At 46.2% G+C, this 17,163-nt stretch overlaps 1 protein-coding gene across 3 annotated transcripts in view; it reads right to left on the reverse strand.

Moving 5' to 3' along the window:
- The window catches only part of FRAS1 (Fraser extracellular matrix complex subunit 1), a 109,795-nt gene that overhangs the window by 30,242 nt on the left and 62,390 nt on the right, over positions 1-17,163 (reverse strand). For all 3 annotated transcript variants that reach the window (XM_048303607.1, XM_048303606.1, XM_048303608.1), the window contains exons 20-29: positions 14,285-14,437; positions 12,552-12,698; positions 9,553-9,699; positions 8,762-8,902; positions 8,531-8,671; positions 8,166-8,309; positions 7,329-7,599; positions 5,994-6,078; positions 4,003-4,317; positions 1,443-1,596 (exon numbers count right to left, since the gene is read on the reverse strand). In XM_048303607.1, coding sequence (XP_048159564.1) covers positions 1,443-1,596; positions 4,003-4,317; positions 5,994-6,078; positions 7,329-7,599; positions 8,166-8,309; positions 8,531-8,671; positions 8,762-8,902; positions 9,553-9,699; positions 12,552-12,698; positions 14,285-14,437 — 1,698 coding nt within the window. The remainder of the gene's footprint in view (positions 1-1,442; positions 1,597-4,002; positions 4,318-5,993; positions 6,079-7,328; positions 7,600-8,165; positions 8,310-8,530; positions 8,672-8,761; positions 8,903-9,552; positions 9,700-12,551; positions 12,699-14,284; positions 14,438-17,163) is intronic.

Here is a 17,163-nt window from a genome sequence, read left to right on the forward strand (position 1 = left end):
AAAGAGTAATTCAGCAAGATGAAATACCACACTTCCATCCGATCATTGAACTCTGGGCTAAAATTCCTTTATAGGTGCCCTAATTACACTCCAAATCTTACAGTTTTGCTCATGGGAGTTCCCCTAAAAAGCTAAAAATCAAATTATATCTTTTCTACAGGTAGGATTATCTTTCCCATTAGTCACAGACTAAGTTAGGCAGATAAGCCCTCCTGGATTCAGGACCAATTCTCCACATTTCTCTCTCTCTTATTTTTTCCCTCCCTTTCTGCAAAACAGTATTTTAGATAAAATTTTGGAGATCATTGACTTCTGCTGCTTCTTCCTCACCTGCAGCTACAAACCTGTTTATATTACTGCAATTAATCACAGTAGAGATAATTATGGTGATACAAACGCAGGATTATAAATTTTAGTTAGGGTTAGGCAGCAGGAGACAAGCTCCTCAGGGAAAAATTCCTGTTTTCATGTAAATGCTTATTAAAAACGAGAAGACAGACCTTCATCTGCAGAAAACTAAAGGGGGAATACAAATTAATTACTTCTCTTCTAAACTGCAAAACTCACATAATCTCTGTTTCCATCAGGTGCTGGCATCTGTTATGGAAACCAGCCTGTCCTCACAGCAAAAGGAAAAAAAAAGCATGGATGTTGCTAGAGGGATCCTCTAATTTTCTCCAGCACAGCAAATTAAATGTGGTGTCATTTCTTAGAAGTGCAAAATATGTTATTCGAAGACACGGTTTTCATGAAGAAAATAGTGATGCTGAGTAGGAAAAAACCATTTTTCTCTTCTTCCATATTTCCTTTCCCTCCACCTGACACCTTCTCTTTTTCATCCCATTTTTCTCCATTTATCGCTCAGTCTCAAATCCCAGAACCCTCCACACTCCCCCTTACCCTGTGCCCAGAAGATCCTCCCTAAGCACGGGGTTGCTGGTGAAAGTCACTGCTCTGAGAGCTGAGCTCAGAACCTCTCAAAAGGAATTTGGGGACACTAATTATCTACAGATCCAAACATCACCAAATATTCCTGTTTCTGCTGGCAACCCCTTCCTCTGGGACAAATTAAATCAAACGTCACGGAATGTAGGGAACTCTTCAAGGCAAACATTTCCTCAGCAGTTTGTAGAGGTAGATATTACTCTGTGCTCCACAAACTAGACCTTCACTGTGGAGGATTATCTTTTGGCAGTAAGATTCTGCTCTCTCAGGGCTGTAAATACGCCAGGATTCCACTACCACTGGAGAAACACAGATGATCAGGAAGGGCAAAAGTGCTTTGTTATTTTGTATGCCCGTTAGAAGTGGAAAAAGATGAGGTTAGCAGCACTTACCCAGCGTGCCATTCTAAGGAAATATTCCCCCAAATGCTACTGGTTGTGCACAACACACCATGGAAGGGTGCTGCTCTTTGCCAGCAGAGCTCCAGAGGGATTTACCATGTCTGGGCTGATCCTTGGTGATGGTGTAGGTGATGTCGGAGTCCCGGGCACCGGGCAGCTCGGCGTGCAGGATTGTCTTGGAGATCTGGAGCATGCCTCCCTGGGGCACCCAGACCATGGAGTTGGTCACCAGCCGAGGGCTCCTGTCGCTCTGCAGGCAGGGGGACAGCAGGAAAAGGCTGACGGGAACGTCAGCAATGCTGCTCTGATGGAAACAGACTTTCAAGAGAAAAGGATCAAGGAGAGTATTCTGGGATTTTTTAAGCATTCCATCCTGGTTGTCTGCTTGAAGAAATGGTTGTGGATCCTTCATCTGTATCCCTCAGGCCCAATTCCCAGCCTGTAGGACTGATCTTGTCCTCTAATTTCTAATTTCCTGCTGCTGACCCTAAACCTTCCTGACCTGAGTCTCCCTCCAAAATTTAGTCTTTTACCACCATCCTCATTCTCTCTGAGCATCCACCAGCCTTTTGCTATTTGGTGGGTTTCCTAACCTTCAAACTATTCCTGTGGCTTTTTTTTTCTTTCAAACGAATATTTATCCAATATTAATTTAAGCTTCCTGAAATGTGGTTGTCAGGACTGGATTGCAGTAGTGGTTTCACTACAGTTTCCATTGATTTCAGCAACACTACTCTGGCATTCAAGGATTACATCAGCCCTCTTTGGCTCTAATTTGCTCTGTTGGACAGGTCACCAAAATCCCTGTGACCTCTTCTATGCCATGGTTCTTTCTTATAACCCCAGCTGCTGTAAATGGGACTTCTTTGCTGGATTTCTGCACATTCACCTAGAAACTGGCTGTGGCTGCAGGTCACCTTGACCTGCGTGATCAGTCAAAATCCTGACTACTCCATCTAAGGGATCACCTTCCTCCTCATTTACTACTCTGCATAATCAGTCCCCAAACTGATAAATGACCCATTGCTGTGTTCTTCTGGATCTCTGTCACAGAGACAGGGGAGAGAGCTAAAAAGATATTTGTGGAAAGGAATCACATTAAAGGATGATTTCCCACCTCCTTTTTGACATGTCTGCTGTGCACCCACCTAATTTGTACTCCACTTACACTGTGGCTTTGTTACAAACATGGAAACCTTCAGCTTTTAGGTCACTAAATGACTGAATGTTCCTTCACTGGCCACATCAAACCCATCCAGCACGTTGTAATACCATTCCCACATGGCTTTGATGCTGCTTGTTAATAAGAACAGACTCATGAGACAACCCTTTTTGCTTGGTAATCTATTTCAAAATTACATTTAACATGAATGAATTCCCAGCCCAGGAAAAGTGTTTTCAGACAGCCCAGGGAGGCTCACAAACTCCCCGGTCCGTGCGTCAGCTACCTGCTCCCAGGTAGGGCAGGGTCATCTGCCTTGCAAATACCTTGGAGACCTCTTTTAGCTGGATCTCTAGAGGTCTGGGGTGGCCCTAAAATAAGCATCTTTTGCCCTTTTTTCTGTGTTCCCCCTGGCCTCTCAGAAAAGACAGGCTTCCATGTCTCTGTTCATACTGCAACAGTTCCAGCAAAGGGCCTGCATGGGAAAAGCAGCCATTAGCAACCAAAGGGACTGGAAAAAGCCCTAAAAGCTGCTCTGCTCTCACCTCTGTCACCACCTCCCTTCTTCTCTGCAGTCAAGTGCTGCACAGAGAAACGTGGAACGATACGGAGACACAAGGAAGCACAAAACAGGATAATAAAAGAAACTACTCTCAGCAATTCACCCTCACTGGCATTTACAAGAACCTGCTTAATCAAGAGTGGTGAAAAAAAAAAGGTGTTACAAACAACACAGAGTGGTGTCCAAGCATTTTCACACTCCTTCTGATCCTACTCAGGCTCCTTAGGGCCATCGAAGCAATCCGGGTGAAGAAACCACAGGCAGGGCTCCTCTTATTCCAGGAGTGTAATGACAGCACCAGCCTTGAAAGCAATCCCTTTTTCATCCCCAGACTGCTGTGTGAGTCGTGGCACTAATTAACATTAATTACTACTGTAGCTTTAGGAGAACCTGCAGGGTCCAAAAGGGATCAGTGCCTCTTGTGCTGAACTCCACAGAGGCACGGAGTGCTCGCAAAGCTCCCTTCAAATTTTCTTGCCCAAGGTGCTGTGAAAGACATCTAACACAGCAGAGAGGACGAAAGAGGGGCAACGTCATCTCCTCCTAACTCCTTTCCAAGGGGCAGAACTCGAAGGCACTGTGTCAGATCTCTACATAAAAGACTGCCAACTGTGGCCTTCCCTACTGACAGCTCTAATGACAGCTCTACTTTTTGCTACTCTTTCACATTAATAAGGGATGAAGACATTTTCAGCTCTTTCTCCTTCTGTTTTGTTACAGTTTATTACCTTTCATCAAATAACTACGGACTTTAAATCGTCAAAGCTGCACAACTTCAGCTGTTGCAAACCAAAAATTCGGGTCACCTCCAAAACCCAATCAATCCACTACTTTCTCCTGTCGGTAACTCAGCATTAGTGACACCTCAGGGACAGAGTGGTACTTCTCCACACTCCCAATCTGCCTGCCAGGGTTCACGTGCCAGCGCATACCTTGGGAGCAATCCTGATGTGGAGCAGGACGTTCTGGAAGTGGTACCCGTCGCTCACTTGCAGCAGAGCCGTGTCCTGCCGGCTATCGGAGCCATCGTGGGCGTAGCGCAGCCGCCCGCCCGCCAGGTCAGCCAGGCAGAAGGTGCCGGAGTCCCCAGGGGGCCCAAGCAGCTTCCCGTGGTGTGGAGGCTCCAAAACCATCAGCACCACGTCCTGAGGATTGTCACTGTCTCCCACGCCAAGCACCAGCTCCGATATCATCCCGGTTTCCCCCCTGCCAACAAGGAGGGGCTCGTTCCTGAACACGTACGGGGCCTGAAACACAAAACCAGCTCTGAGGTGTTTGCTGAACCTGGGAGATTGGATCATGATTAAGGGCTGGAATTAAAAGTTTGGGGATAAGGACATCAGCTCATTTCATCCCTGCCAATCTCCTATTTCTTAGCAGCAGAGAATCACTCTCCACACCTTTTCCCCCGGTGGGCAGATCTAACAATATTTAGCATTTAAAATGAATTAGTCACATGAAAAGAAGATGCTCATGCCACATTAGGCTTAGAAAAGGCAAAAACTTAGGACCTTTATATAGAAAGCATCTGACTCTAGCTGATCTTCATTAGCCTTTGGAGATGACAGCAAAACTGGGTGTCTTCATCATCAGTATTTATTTCATTTCCAACACTCCCCACAGCCTTATTCAAGTTATACCAAAGATCTGCTAGAGGCCATATTTCTGCTGGTTTAAATTAGTTCTCCAGTTCTTTGTCATCAAGAAAGTTTCAATCTGCAGTCTCCATTGATCCCAATAAACATCATTTGCCACGGGTAATGCACCGCCCCAGGAGGGAGGCGATCCCGCAGAGACAAAGTCAAAGCCCTGGGAACATTCATCGGGGAGCCGCTGCTGCCACCTCACCTGTGCACGACTTCCCTGGGTTATTAGGGATCGACAGGCAAAATTCCTATCATTAAACCCCACTTATGTATTCTGGGGCAGTGACTGCAGCTCTTACTTAGGTGAACGTCCTACTGAGGTAAACGAGAGATTAGGCTGAGCCAAGATCTCAGCACCAGCCAGAATCAATATACACATGGATCAAAACCCACAGTTTGTCTTATTCTAAAGGACAAACTAGAGCACTTCTAATTTCCAGAAGTTATGGGAATGACTAATATGGAATATAAATGACTCGTGGTGAGGATGGAGGCTAAGCCAGGCTTGGAGGCAGGAAGGAGCCAGCACTGAAAGAGTTCTGTCAAGTCATTCGGTGCCCCTCTGAGGATGTAAATGGGCTTTAAGAGTAGCAGATTCTCTTTTGCACTTTAAGGTCTCTATTTGTAAGGATATGCCAAGTAGCCCCAACTTCTGACTGAGCTTTCCACACTGGAAAAAGCTCAGTGCAAGCTGCAAAGCCTCCCTAGAGACCTGGCCCCCATTAAGGTGTCTGTACCCCTCTGGGGTGAGACCAATGTATTGTGCCCCAGACTTTAAACAACAGTAATACAGGAGACACAGACACTTGGCAAGAAGCGGTGAGAAGTTTAAGAGACACACTTGAAATAGCTCATGCTGATTTAATTCCTAGCTGTCCTAGAACAGAGCATTGAACTTGAGTGTCAAAGCATTCCTGCCATTGGGATCAATCCTGGCCCAACTGCCCCGCAGCAAGAGGCTGAACTGGAGCATCAGCAGATCCAAAGGATAATTGGAGCAGCAGGGACTCCTTAGCTCTCGCTGATAATTGCTCTATGATTGCACAGCTGCAACTCCCTGCACAAGCAAAATGACACAGGCCAACTTCTCCAGTCAATTCCCCAAGCCCCTTTCCTCCACCTGACTCTTGGCTGCCGCCCCTAAGGGAGAGTTGAGTGCAGTTTGCCTGATCTGAACACCTGCTCAAGTTCTGCCCAGCTCCTGTGTTATCCCTGCAAGAAACCAGGGCTCCAAATGGTACAAAATTTGGGGTTGTTTCCAGGCTTTGTTACGTTACCTGTGTTGAGAATGCTTGAATGTTGATCACCTCAGAGTGGGAGAATGACCCTTGATCACTGACCTTCAAGGAAAACTGTCCTTTCCTAAACAGGTCCCCAACAAGCCAAAATACAGGATAATATAAATTAATGAAGTGCTCTTCCAGGACTCGATAATGACAAGCATATTATATATTCAGCAGAAATGACTAGCTCAGTGACAGAAGCTTTAGCTCAAGTTTTCTTCAATTATGTTTTTATAGTATTTTTTCTTGAAGATTCACAACAGTCACAACAGGTAATAAAACACCTCTAGCTGTGCAATATATATATATATGTATACCCTCATCTCCCTTTAAGTAATGTTATCTACATTGGATGGCATCTCTAAGATAAAGTGCCAATTCTAAATGTCAGCCACTTGCCGCTAAAGAAAAATGTCACTTATCTGGCTTCAGGACTTGCCAGGATTTTTCCTTCCCATTTACTTTTCAGTGATGCCACCCAAACACTTTGAAGTTTTAAGTAACAGTATAAATAATAAATAGAGTAATATTCAGTAATAAAGTAGCTTTGTTTCTCAAGAGAAGACGCTGACATTTCAGCGTGGCTACCAGGCAGACTAAAAAAAAAAAAAGCAGGATATAGGAACCTATGCCTGAAGTCTGGTGAACACCAGCTAACCTTTGGCATCAGGACACCCTGAAAGTCTTCTTTAGGTCTTATTTAGATCAAAGACCTCCCTGATTTATGCAGCCAGAAATTTAGAACAATTCCACCAATGTCACTCTAGTGCCAAGGCTTTATGGTGATGCAAATCAGGAGTGGAATGGCTGGCTTATTGCCTGGCTGCAGGAACAATCTGCTTCCTTGCTACATCCTTGCAGTGTGAGCTGTGCCAGCTACTAATCACCACTAATTATTCCAGGGTACTAACAGAGCTCATACTGGAGGCAAACAAGGAATGGCTGAAGGCAAACTATGCCAGAGAGCACAGCAGTGACATCACTTGAGCCTCTACCTAACAGTATAAAGAAATTGTGCTAAGAATCAGACTAATATGCCAGTTTTATCTCTCAGCTGAGTATCCTCAAGATGGAACAGATTCCTGCACCCCAAAAGTACAACAGGTTTGGGAGCTGGGTCACAGTGACCTCTTCTACCATGAACGGAGAAGTTTTGCACCACCAGTTACACTGTGGTACAGCGTTAAGTATGTTGGTAGTTGATTTAGCAGCAGTGGGAAGCGTGCTTCCCTGTAGGAATGCTTCCAAGGAAGAAGGAAACACCTGTTCTCAAGATACAAGAATTTTTTTGTGAGGCAAGAGCTCAGAAAAAAGCTTCCCTCCAGTCACCTGGGCTCCTCTTTGCCGTGCACGAAGCGGACCCTCCTCTCCCGCACGTCCCTGCAGCTGAAGCGGCGGCCGTGGCTCAGCGGCACCTCCCGCCCGTCCAGCAGCATCACCAGCCGGCCAGTGGAGGGAATGCTGTCCACATGGAACAGCAGCCGGCCCGAGGCACCGGCCGGATCACACACGCCCAGCAAGGACAGGTCTAGGGGCTGCACCCCGCCAATGCCCACCGTGAGGGTGCTGCTCACACGGGAGCTCGAGGGATGCCTGCTGGCTGAAGGGAAAGAAGGGAGAAGTGTTACAGCAGGAATCACCATGGGCTGTGTTGGCATCATGCTTGTCACCACTATTTTTTGGGTGCCCTGTTCATTCCTCACCCAGGTGGACTGCAATCCATCCCAATCCCCACGATGACTTTGGCAAATCACTTCCCACCTTGATTTCCCCATCACAGAATTGAAAGCCGGCACACTCTGGCTTGCCCTGCGGAGAGTCTAGTCAATAGTCATTTAGAATAAAGAAAGGATAAGTAACAACTAAACTTGATTCAAGAAGGGATTTCCCCAAGATATTTTGTCACTGGTTTTACACTGATGATAAATGATGCTGCTGCAAACGTGCCTGCACACCTAACCAGGTACCTTCACTTAGAAAGCCATGTACATGCACATCTTATGAAACCAAAACGTTGGAGAAAAAGAGCTGCTGGCTTTCAACAGCCACCACGAAACTGCACAGAACTGAATTCCAAAAATGTGACTGAATGAACACGTCTCCTGGCTTTAAAATCCGCTGCTAGGAGCCTGTCAGCTCGGCCACTTTATCTTGAGAGACACTCACCTTCTTCACACTCTCTGGTCCGTGTATTGCCATAGAAACCCTGGCCACAGGCAGAAACACAGATCTTATTCCTCAGAAACGTGGTGCTGTCACAGAGGTGGCAGAGGCTGCCACTGTCACACTCCAGGCATCCAGGAGGACAAGCTGCATGGGGTGGAAAGCACAGCCCCACTGAGGCACTGCAAAACCAATGCAGCCACTGGTGTGCAGAGCTGTCCCCGGGGTCAGAGCAGAAGCACCACTCTGTGTGTCTTACCTACCTGACAAAAAGAGTCAAAATGAGGGGCAAAGTGTTGAGATAAGAGTTGGTAAGAAGTTCCTTCCTCATTTGACCATGGTCCCTGCACCAAGCTCGCTGTGCTTACCTGTGCACTTGCGCTGTGCCTCGTCTGCATAGTATCTCTGCCCACATTTGGGAACACAAAGACTGCCCAGGAGGAAAAATGGGGCTGGGCAAAGGCTGCACTTGTCTGCTTGGTGGCACTGAAGGCAGGGTTGATCACACCCTAAAGAGACACATGCAAAGAGTTCAGCTCGACAGCTCTTGGGAGACAAGCAGGGCAACACATTGGAAGTAATGCTCCATAAAAACTCACTCTGGCACGTGTCTGATTCCCGGAAAAAAGCTGGAGGGCACTCTTCCACACAAGCTCCTTCATGGAGAACGTGGCCCTCCATGCACTGCAGGCAGTCAGTCCTTTGGGGACCTTTGCAGGCATTACAGCTCCAGTCACACTCTGGAAGAAAACAAAAATCAGTTCAGGGCAGCCCTTTCTGGGGTGCTCACCCTGCAAAAGGGCTTAGCACCTGGGGTCTACAAGCTGTGGGAATATATCACTTATTGCCATTATGGAACACTCTGCTGGGGAGTTCTGGAAATTTTTCAAGTCACATGTCTTTTAAATCACTCCAAACTGCTGTTTCTGCAGCCATTCAGTGATGCAGGATTTAATAAGACAGAGAGAGAGACAGGTATGTACAGGAGGCCAGATAAACACCCTAAAAGAGACTTATCCTGGCAAGCTCACTCGTTATCAGCTGACCCGTGACTAAACGAATTGCTGGACCTGACCCCTGAAAACTTTGCTGGCTCAGTTACAAAATCATTTACAAGAGAGCGATTTGCAATAATCTTGTTCCACTGAAAGGCTCAAGTATGTGACAGCAGGCTGCCCAAAAAGAGAAAAAAACTGCAGAAACCTTGCAAGCAACCTGTCACTGAACAATTTCCCCCTTCCTACAGCCTTTTTAAGGCAGGCCACCTGCACAGCTCCCGCTGCCATGGAACGGATTCTTAGCCAAGGCACTTGTATTTATTTCTTATTTATTTCTTTTTTTTCCTTTCCTTTTTTTTTTTTTCCCTTGAAACCAGCAATGTATTTTTCACCTCTGCAAGTCTTGCTGGAAAAATCCAGGTAATACTGCTGAGCACAGCTCTCGTACTGGCACTCCCCAAAGAGCAGGACCTTGGCTGGATCTCTGCACGATGTGCAGCCGGCGGCCGAGTCGCAGCTCCAGCACTGGCTGCCGCAAGCTGTGGAAAGACAAGGGAAATCAGTGTCATTCCCGATGCACCAGCTGACTGCACAAGTCAAAATGGTGTTGTCCTGCAGCCTTGCTACTCCTCTTGTCCTCTGTGGGGACTTCAGAGTTTTTGCTTGTTATGTTCCTTTTCACATTCTCCAAAATGTGGAGTCTCTTTCCATTTGGAACAGGCTGGAATGTCCCCTCACGCTGCTTCTTACTCTCCTCAGGCCACGGTAAAACATTGACCCTGAGTCCAAATCCCCAAATAAGAGCTTTCCCTGTCCCTGTTTTCTTATTTCCTTGATGCAACCTGTGTTTCATATGACTTTTGACCCAGAAACACACAAATTTGGAGAGCACAGTAGACTGCTGCAATCCTTGGTGGGACCAAAGGCCCATTTAATTTCACTTAGCGTTTCCACCTTTTTATCTGCACACAGTGTGAAATTCTGGAGCTGCAGGGAGCAACAAAGGTGCCAGGAAAAAAATAAGTCAGGGATTTACTGAATCTAGGATCAAAGTCCTAGAGTTGACTATTCAACTCACCTCGTTGATGTCCAGGAACTAAACTCCGCAGGAGGCCGTACTAACAGTTTGGGTCATAAATACTGACATGTTTATTCAAAACACAGTTTTATAACCAAAAAAACCCCTCCAAATATCAAAGTAAATGTGAAAATATCCACGTTGCTCTCACTGAAGCAAGAACCCAGTGTTTTTCAAAAGAGTTACTTGCTTTAGCTCCTCTATAAAATGTCACAGAAGGTCTGTATTTTATTGATGTACAAATGATTTCTAGCAAAATGTTTACCTGAAGAATCTAGCAGCTGCTCTTAGGTGCTCTGCTGCCACTCTGGCTTTACTTCCCTTAAGAATACTACATGAAAAAACTACTTTTTAAAAGTGCTCCAAAGAACCATCTATTAAAAATACAGTAAAACATGAGGTCTAAGTCCATGGAAATCAGGCTACCCATGGAGGCATGCCAGGAGAGTAAGCAAAAACTGTATCTGGAAGCAAACCTGTCTGCTTGTTTTATCAGTGTGACTCCATATCTGCACTTTTAAGCCCATGAAGGACTCGTTAAGCTTCTCACTGTTCCTGGGCCAGGATGTCATTGAGTTTAAAAATATCTCCTGGAGCCCATACGTGCACTCAGCATCTCTCTGAACCTCATTCCAACCCCGAGTTCCTCAAAAGTGCAAAGAGACTAAAATAAATGTTGAAGAGAGACCAGATTTTCTCAGCCTAACAGCCAACCTCCAATTAAACAATCTTCATGCCCTCCAAGTGGCAGTTTCCCAGCAGCCTGGGACAATCTGTATCTCCATGGCTTATCGGCAGCACTTGAAAAGGCACAAGTGACACTTGGAATGACAAAAATCCAACACACTCAGCCTTGAGCCTCCTGCCCCAAGGATTACAAACACTTCTTAAAAAGCCATTTGCAATAAGGAGATTAGAGTAGCTGAATTGGCTTGCAAAAAAATAAAAATCTATTTGCAGTTGAGCCCCTGAACCAAATTCGGGAATGGTGCAGGCCCCAGGAACATTCCAGGTCTACCATGATATCCCGACGCAGAGGCTATCTACAGGAAAGCTTTCATTAGAAAGGGCCATGTCAATTAGGAAGGGAGATATTCTGGTGCAGCAAGCAATAAGAGAATCCATACTGCAGGAAAAAAACCTGAGTATTTTGTAGAGCTTGTAGCAAACTAGCCAGGACAGCAAGAATCCCTTTTTTTTTAACTCCTATTTTTTATTACTTTCCTTTTTTCATTATTATTGAGCAGCCTTTTTTTTTTCTCTCTCAACAGAAGAGTGGTGCAAATCCTTCCAATTATTTCCTTGAACCTATGTGTCTCCATTTCTGCTGATCAGATGGAAATAATAGTTTCAAGAGAACCATTTCAACAAAAGGCAGGTAAAGCTGAAACTGCATCAGTTTCCTCCTACAGGACTTCATCAGTGACAAAACTGGGTCTAGGTAGGATGACACTGATACCTGGACTCAGTGCAACAGAGTTATTTTATAAATCAGAGAATTTAAATCAGGGTAATGCAGGACATCACTAATCTGAGTGTTTGGGTTCACAGTGACCAAAGCCCTTAAGCATTCACTCATTTTTAGGTGTGTGTATTATAGCAGGACGATTCAAGCAGGGCTTTTTCCTGGTTTTTATATCTTTAGGCCATACCACTTTGCATTTTGGAACATCAAGCCAAATAATTATGAGAGGAATAACCCAGGGCCAGAGTGAACACAGAATAATAAAGGAAAGGAAAGGACCTGAGAGATTCACAAAGGATAGCAGGGGTAGGATAAAACATAACTTAGCACCAGATCAATTCCACCAGATCATTAGGATCAGCTCAGGTCTGTCAGGCCTGTGCCTACCAAGCTTCCCCAGCTTGTTTCTCCTGGGGTTTCACATGAGGAGAAATGCACATAAATGCTACAGTGCAGTTTTCCATGGCATGTGCTGGCAGGTAGTGCAGTGAGGAGGGGGTTTGCCTCAGTAAGGATTGATTAAAACTGGTCTCAACTTGCCAAGTTTTCCTAAAGTCCAGAATCCATCACAGGGAAACCTACACAAATGCTCCTGCAGATTTTTACAGCAGGACACAAAGCCTCTTGTCTTTGAGGTCAATAACAAAACTGCAACTGTTTTCAAATTTCAACCATGCTGTAGGCTCTGCTCCCGAGGCAGCTCATCACCTCTGTCAACTCACATCGCATTTTTAGGCACTTGAAACCTTTCTTTTCCAGGCAACAGGAACAGTGAGCAAAGGAACAAGAAAAGACATGTTGGTAAATGCCTTGTGGAAAGGAGAGATGGCTGGGGGAGAGGCACTCACGTCTGCAGGTCTGCCTGTCATCCCTGTAGTATCCCGGGGAACAGAGCGGAGCACACGCGCCCGTGTGGGACAGAACCAGGCTGGTGTTGCAGGAAGAGCAGGAGAAGGGACCCTCGGCAGTGCAGGTTTTACATGAAGGGTGGCACCCTGCAGGGACAGCAAAAACCAGTGTTTCTGTTCAAGGAAAAGCACGTCTCAGGGCAAGTTCCACAAGCTTCAGCAGAAACGCTCTCCGAGACGGAGAGTAGGGATGGTGAGCACCAGAAGTTCCTGCCAAGTCTAAGCCCTCAGTGGAGCACAGTGCCTCCTGCACAAGGAAGGATCCTCTCCTTTCTTTCTCTTTTTACCCTCTTCTCTTCAACCTTCCGCTCTCCTTAAGAAAAGCTCTTAGAGGGTCTGGCCAGGACCTGTCTAACAAAAGAGTGAGAAAAGGGCAAGTATGTACCTCCCTCTCACGCTTTCTCTCACCTAGCTTCAGGTCAGATCCTCTTTGTCTGTGTAGGAACCATTTAGTGCTTTTCTGACAGTTCCACACTTCCCTGAAGATTCACATCCATCCCTTCAGCAGGAATTGCACTGAGGGAAACCAGACTATCTCCATGCACCCTCTCCCCATTTCCCTCATGACTTCTCAGGCTCATTTCTTAGTCTGACCAAAGAGATTTAAAATATCACAATGGCTGAGGCCAATGTACCCTATTGCTTTCTCCAGAGAGGTTACATACAAAATTATTAGTCTGTTTTACTTCTTGACAGGCCTTTAGCTAAAGATTGATGCCATCATTACATCTGTCATGATAGGTATAAAATTAATCATGAGTGAGAGTGGGCGAAGCAATCAGAAGCGACCACAGTGAGCTGTGCTGGGGATCTTAAAAGCCAGGACAAAATGTCCTATGAGTTGACACAGTCGGAATAATGCACAACTCCTTTTAAATGAAATCTATCAACCAAAGGGAAGAAATGTTGTCCCTAGGCTTACATTTCCAGGAAGGCAAAACCTCTCTCTCTCAGGGGCCTTTCCAATCAAGTGACACAGGGTATGTTTCATACAGCTCTGAGATCTCATTTGTCAAAAACAGGTAAATAAACACACAGCTCCCAGAATGCTGGAGAGAACCTTTGAAATATTACCCACCCTAAACTAGATTAGGAAATGCCACTTCCTGCCAAAGGAGCATCTACATTGTGCTGAATTTCTGGTTTTGGTTCCTTTCTCTGAAACTAAACTGCAATACCCTGTGCTCGGTTTTGAGCTTTACCACATCTCTGTCAGCCACAGACCAAGAAAAGGAACCTGCTTCCTTCTAAGAGCCCAAGGAATATAAAGCAGCTCAGACAATGACTGGACTATGAAACCACATCAACAACAAAAAGTGGAGGAGATGCAGGGACACGTTAGAAAATAAAATGTGCCACAGGTGCTGCATCCATCACACCAGCCTAAAAGGCTGAATGAAATTGGCTTTCTGTTTTAGGAGCTGCTACAACCCATCACCTTCTCAGCCATTACTGTAGCCTCAGTAACAGACCTTAGCTAGGGTGATGTTCTATCTCAGGCTGCAAAACATCCTGAGAAACCCCTACCAGCAAGAGAAAAAAAATCCGTTCCAGTGCAGTGTCGTGCCAGCTGGACAAAGCTTCTCTACTGAACAGGAATCATTCCATGGAACTTCTCACAAGGACCCAGGCATTCCCTGCAGCTATTCGAGGCATGTGTAGGAACCACTCACTTTTGCAGGCCCCGTTCTCGGCGTAGTGTCCTGGAGGACAGTCAGGAAGGCAGTGATCCCCCAGGAGCAGGTGACGGGCGTTCTGGCACTTCAGGCAGACGCTGCCGGTGTCCCGCAGGTTGGCCACGCACTGACGGCAGAGGGGGTGGCAGTCTAAAGGAGCAGGGAACAAGGGACACTGAGCACAGAGGAACAGCACAGAACTTTGCTGAGAACTCCAGGAGGGTGTTAGGGATGGAACTGTGAGAGCGCATCCTGCTACCCGAAATTCCCGCATCCAAGGAGCATTCCTTTCCTCTCGCCTCCTCCTCATCTCATGCTCTTCCTGAGCACCACAACATTTTCTCTTTTCCTCTGCATCCCTCCTGCCTCATTCAAGCATCCTCTTTCCCCTCCTTAAGTGAGCTTGGGAAAGCTTTGCACAAAGCCAGCTCAAAGCCCTTTGCTTCCCAAGACCTTTCTCTGATTTTGGGTGCCTCTGCCTACAGGTTTCTCTTCAGCTCCACTGGAAGCCTTAGGCACTCACCTCCCTCTGTTCCCACCGTGGAAAAATGAGGAACACAACCTGTACAGCTGTATGACCTTCTCCTGTACTTCCTGCTGTTCACATTTTCCCACACAAATGAGACACCCATACCCCGAAACAGCCACTGCAGCCCTCAAAGCCAAGCCAAGAGTGGCATTGGAGCGCCTCAAAACCTTTTCGTTTTTCCATTTTTCCCCAGCAGGACACAGGCTTGTGTCTCCTGACCTCTGCCTGAACTTAGGTGCTTCAAAAGATGTGACAACAAGCCTTTTGTGTGCACAAAGGTGCAGTGTAAGGCAACCTGGAAGCCAAATTAATCCTCATTATGGTAATTGAGAAAATTAAAAAGGAAATGACGACTGTCTTGAAAGAAATGTAATAATGAGGCTTGATTTGAGTACCTGGCCTCTTGTCAGATTTCTGCTGCAGGTTCACCTTTCTGTCTTTTGTCTCCTGTGACAGCATTACTACAGATTGTCAGGCAATCTAATTTTACAAGCTGAAGACAGGCTCACGTCAGAGCCTGGAAGAATTCTGCATCCATAGCTGCAGGAGCGCGGCAGCGGCTGGAGCCTCGCCCCAGCTGACGTCTCCTGCATGTCACACACAGGTGATTCTTACCAAACACTGCTGCTGCAAAAGCCCAGAAGCAGCTCAGAAATGGATCCACTCCTGACTGCAGGCAGGGATCCAAGGTCCTTAAAGCAGCTGCCTCCTTCGCCTCCTGCTTCTACAGGGTATGTAATCCATCGAGTTTCTGCCCCACGCTCTCAGCCTTGGAGCTGGGGAATTAACAGCCAGAGCTGGGGTAAAGGTGTGCAGGAAGACACTCTGTGCTTCAGATAAAAGCAAAGCAGCACATGCAGTCATGCTCCCAAACTCAGTGACCAACCTCAGAGGGGCTGGCTGCAGCTCACAGGGGTTATCGTTCTGCAGCTTCCGACTGTGCAGGAGAACAACTCCATACCCAAGGCATAAATCCCATGAATCTTCACTGCCAAAGATCCCAGACCTACACTGACATTGGAGTGGAAAGACCTGCCATCTCTCTGGAGTCCCTGGAGCCAGAAAGGATCACATGCAGCCCACCTTAAGGAGCAAGGACTGTGAGATCATCCAAAAGGCCCTGAGCACCTGTAATTTGTACGCACGGGCCTGGAGGTGGGGTGAAGAGTTTTAGGCACATATAACCAATAAAATTAACATAAATCCAATTAGATTTTTTCTACTTCCACGTTTACCTGGTAATATGTCGACTCTCCTTACTGCTAAAATAATACTCCTCCACTTTAATCTCTTGCTGGAGCCACTGGTCTCTAATAAAGAGCTTTGGCAGGGTATAATGAGTAACACATCTGGTCGAAAGGTTTCATAAACAGAGCATAAAAATGAAGCTGAGAAAGTGTAGGGTATCAAACAGTCAGTATCTGCAGTAAAAATCCTAGATTTTCCCAAACTAACACTTAAAAATCTAAGTATCTACAAAACTCTGTGCTGCTGCAGCGGAGTTTTCTCTTTGTGAGCCTCTTTTTTTGCTTCCACGAGAGGAAAGAGTTTTCCCAGTTACTGTTTTAGGATGAATCAGCCCCATCACACTCTTGTTCCTTTGCAAGCCTGGAGATCAAAGCACACACAACACCAACAAAAAACCCAGGGCTGACGCTCATGGCGAATTTGAGGGACATTGGGGAGCGAGTGAGAGAGTGAGGGAAGAACTGAAGTGCTTTGTTTAGGGCGAGATGATTTCACTTTTTCACAGCAGGCTCCCTTTGAAGCGAGGACTAACAGAAGGGGGATGTTTTCTTTGTGCTTCTCAATAACACCCCACAGCCCTACTTGTTTCCTGCTTCTGCCTTCTCCCTGTCAATCCTCCCTCCAGCTCAGCCAGTGGGCACGTTATAGCCTGTGGCATTTGGGCTTTCTGGAGCCTTCACATCCCCAGCTGGCTGCAGGTCAGTGCAACACAGTTAGCTAATTCCCTTAGACCCCTTCCAGTATCCCAACTGGATTCTTAGGGAAGTCTGTCACCACTTGGCTTGTAGTCCCAATGCCTCGCTCCTCATCTTCCTGAGACTACTGACTTGGCTCCCACTGTCCAAACAAAATGTTTTCCTGCACCCCTTCCAGCTGGTTCTGATTTCCTCTTTCTTCACCTCTATGCAAAAATAACCCCCATCACCTTCCCTATCACTGGTCTTGCTAAAAAGCAACTTTCATTGTAAAGTAGAATGGAATTACTTACATGGATTTCCAGAGTTACTTGACTTCCACACACTCTTTAGCTTTCTCTTAGCAAATAAAGCAAGAAAACAGTGCCCTTCCTACACAGAATTTATCTGTTACAGATTGTTTT

This window comes from Corvus hawaiiensis, chromosome 5 (genome assembly GCF_020740725.1).
Source record: "Corvus hawaiiensis isolate bCorHaw1 chromosome 5, bCorHaw1.pri.cur, whole genome shotgun sequence".
In the NCBI taxonomy this organism is placed as follows: Eukaryota; Metazoa; Chordata; class Aves; order Passeriformes; family Corvidae; genus Corvus; species Corvus hawaiiensis.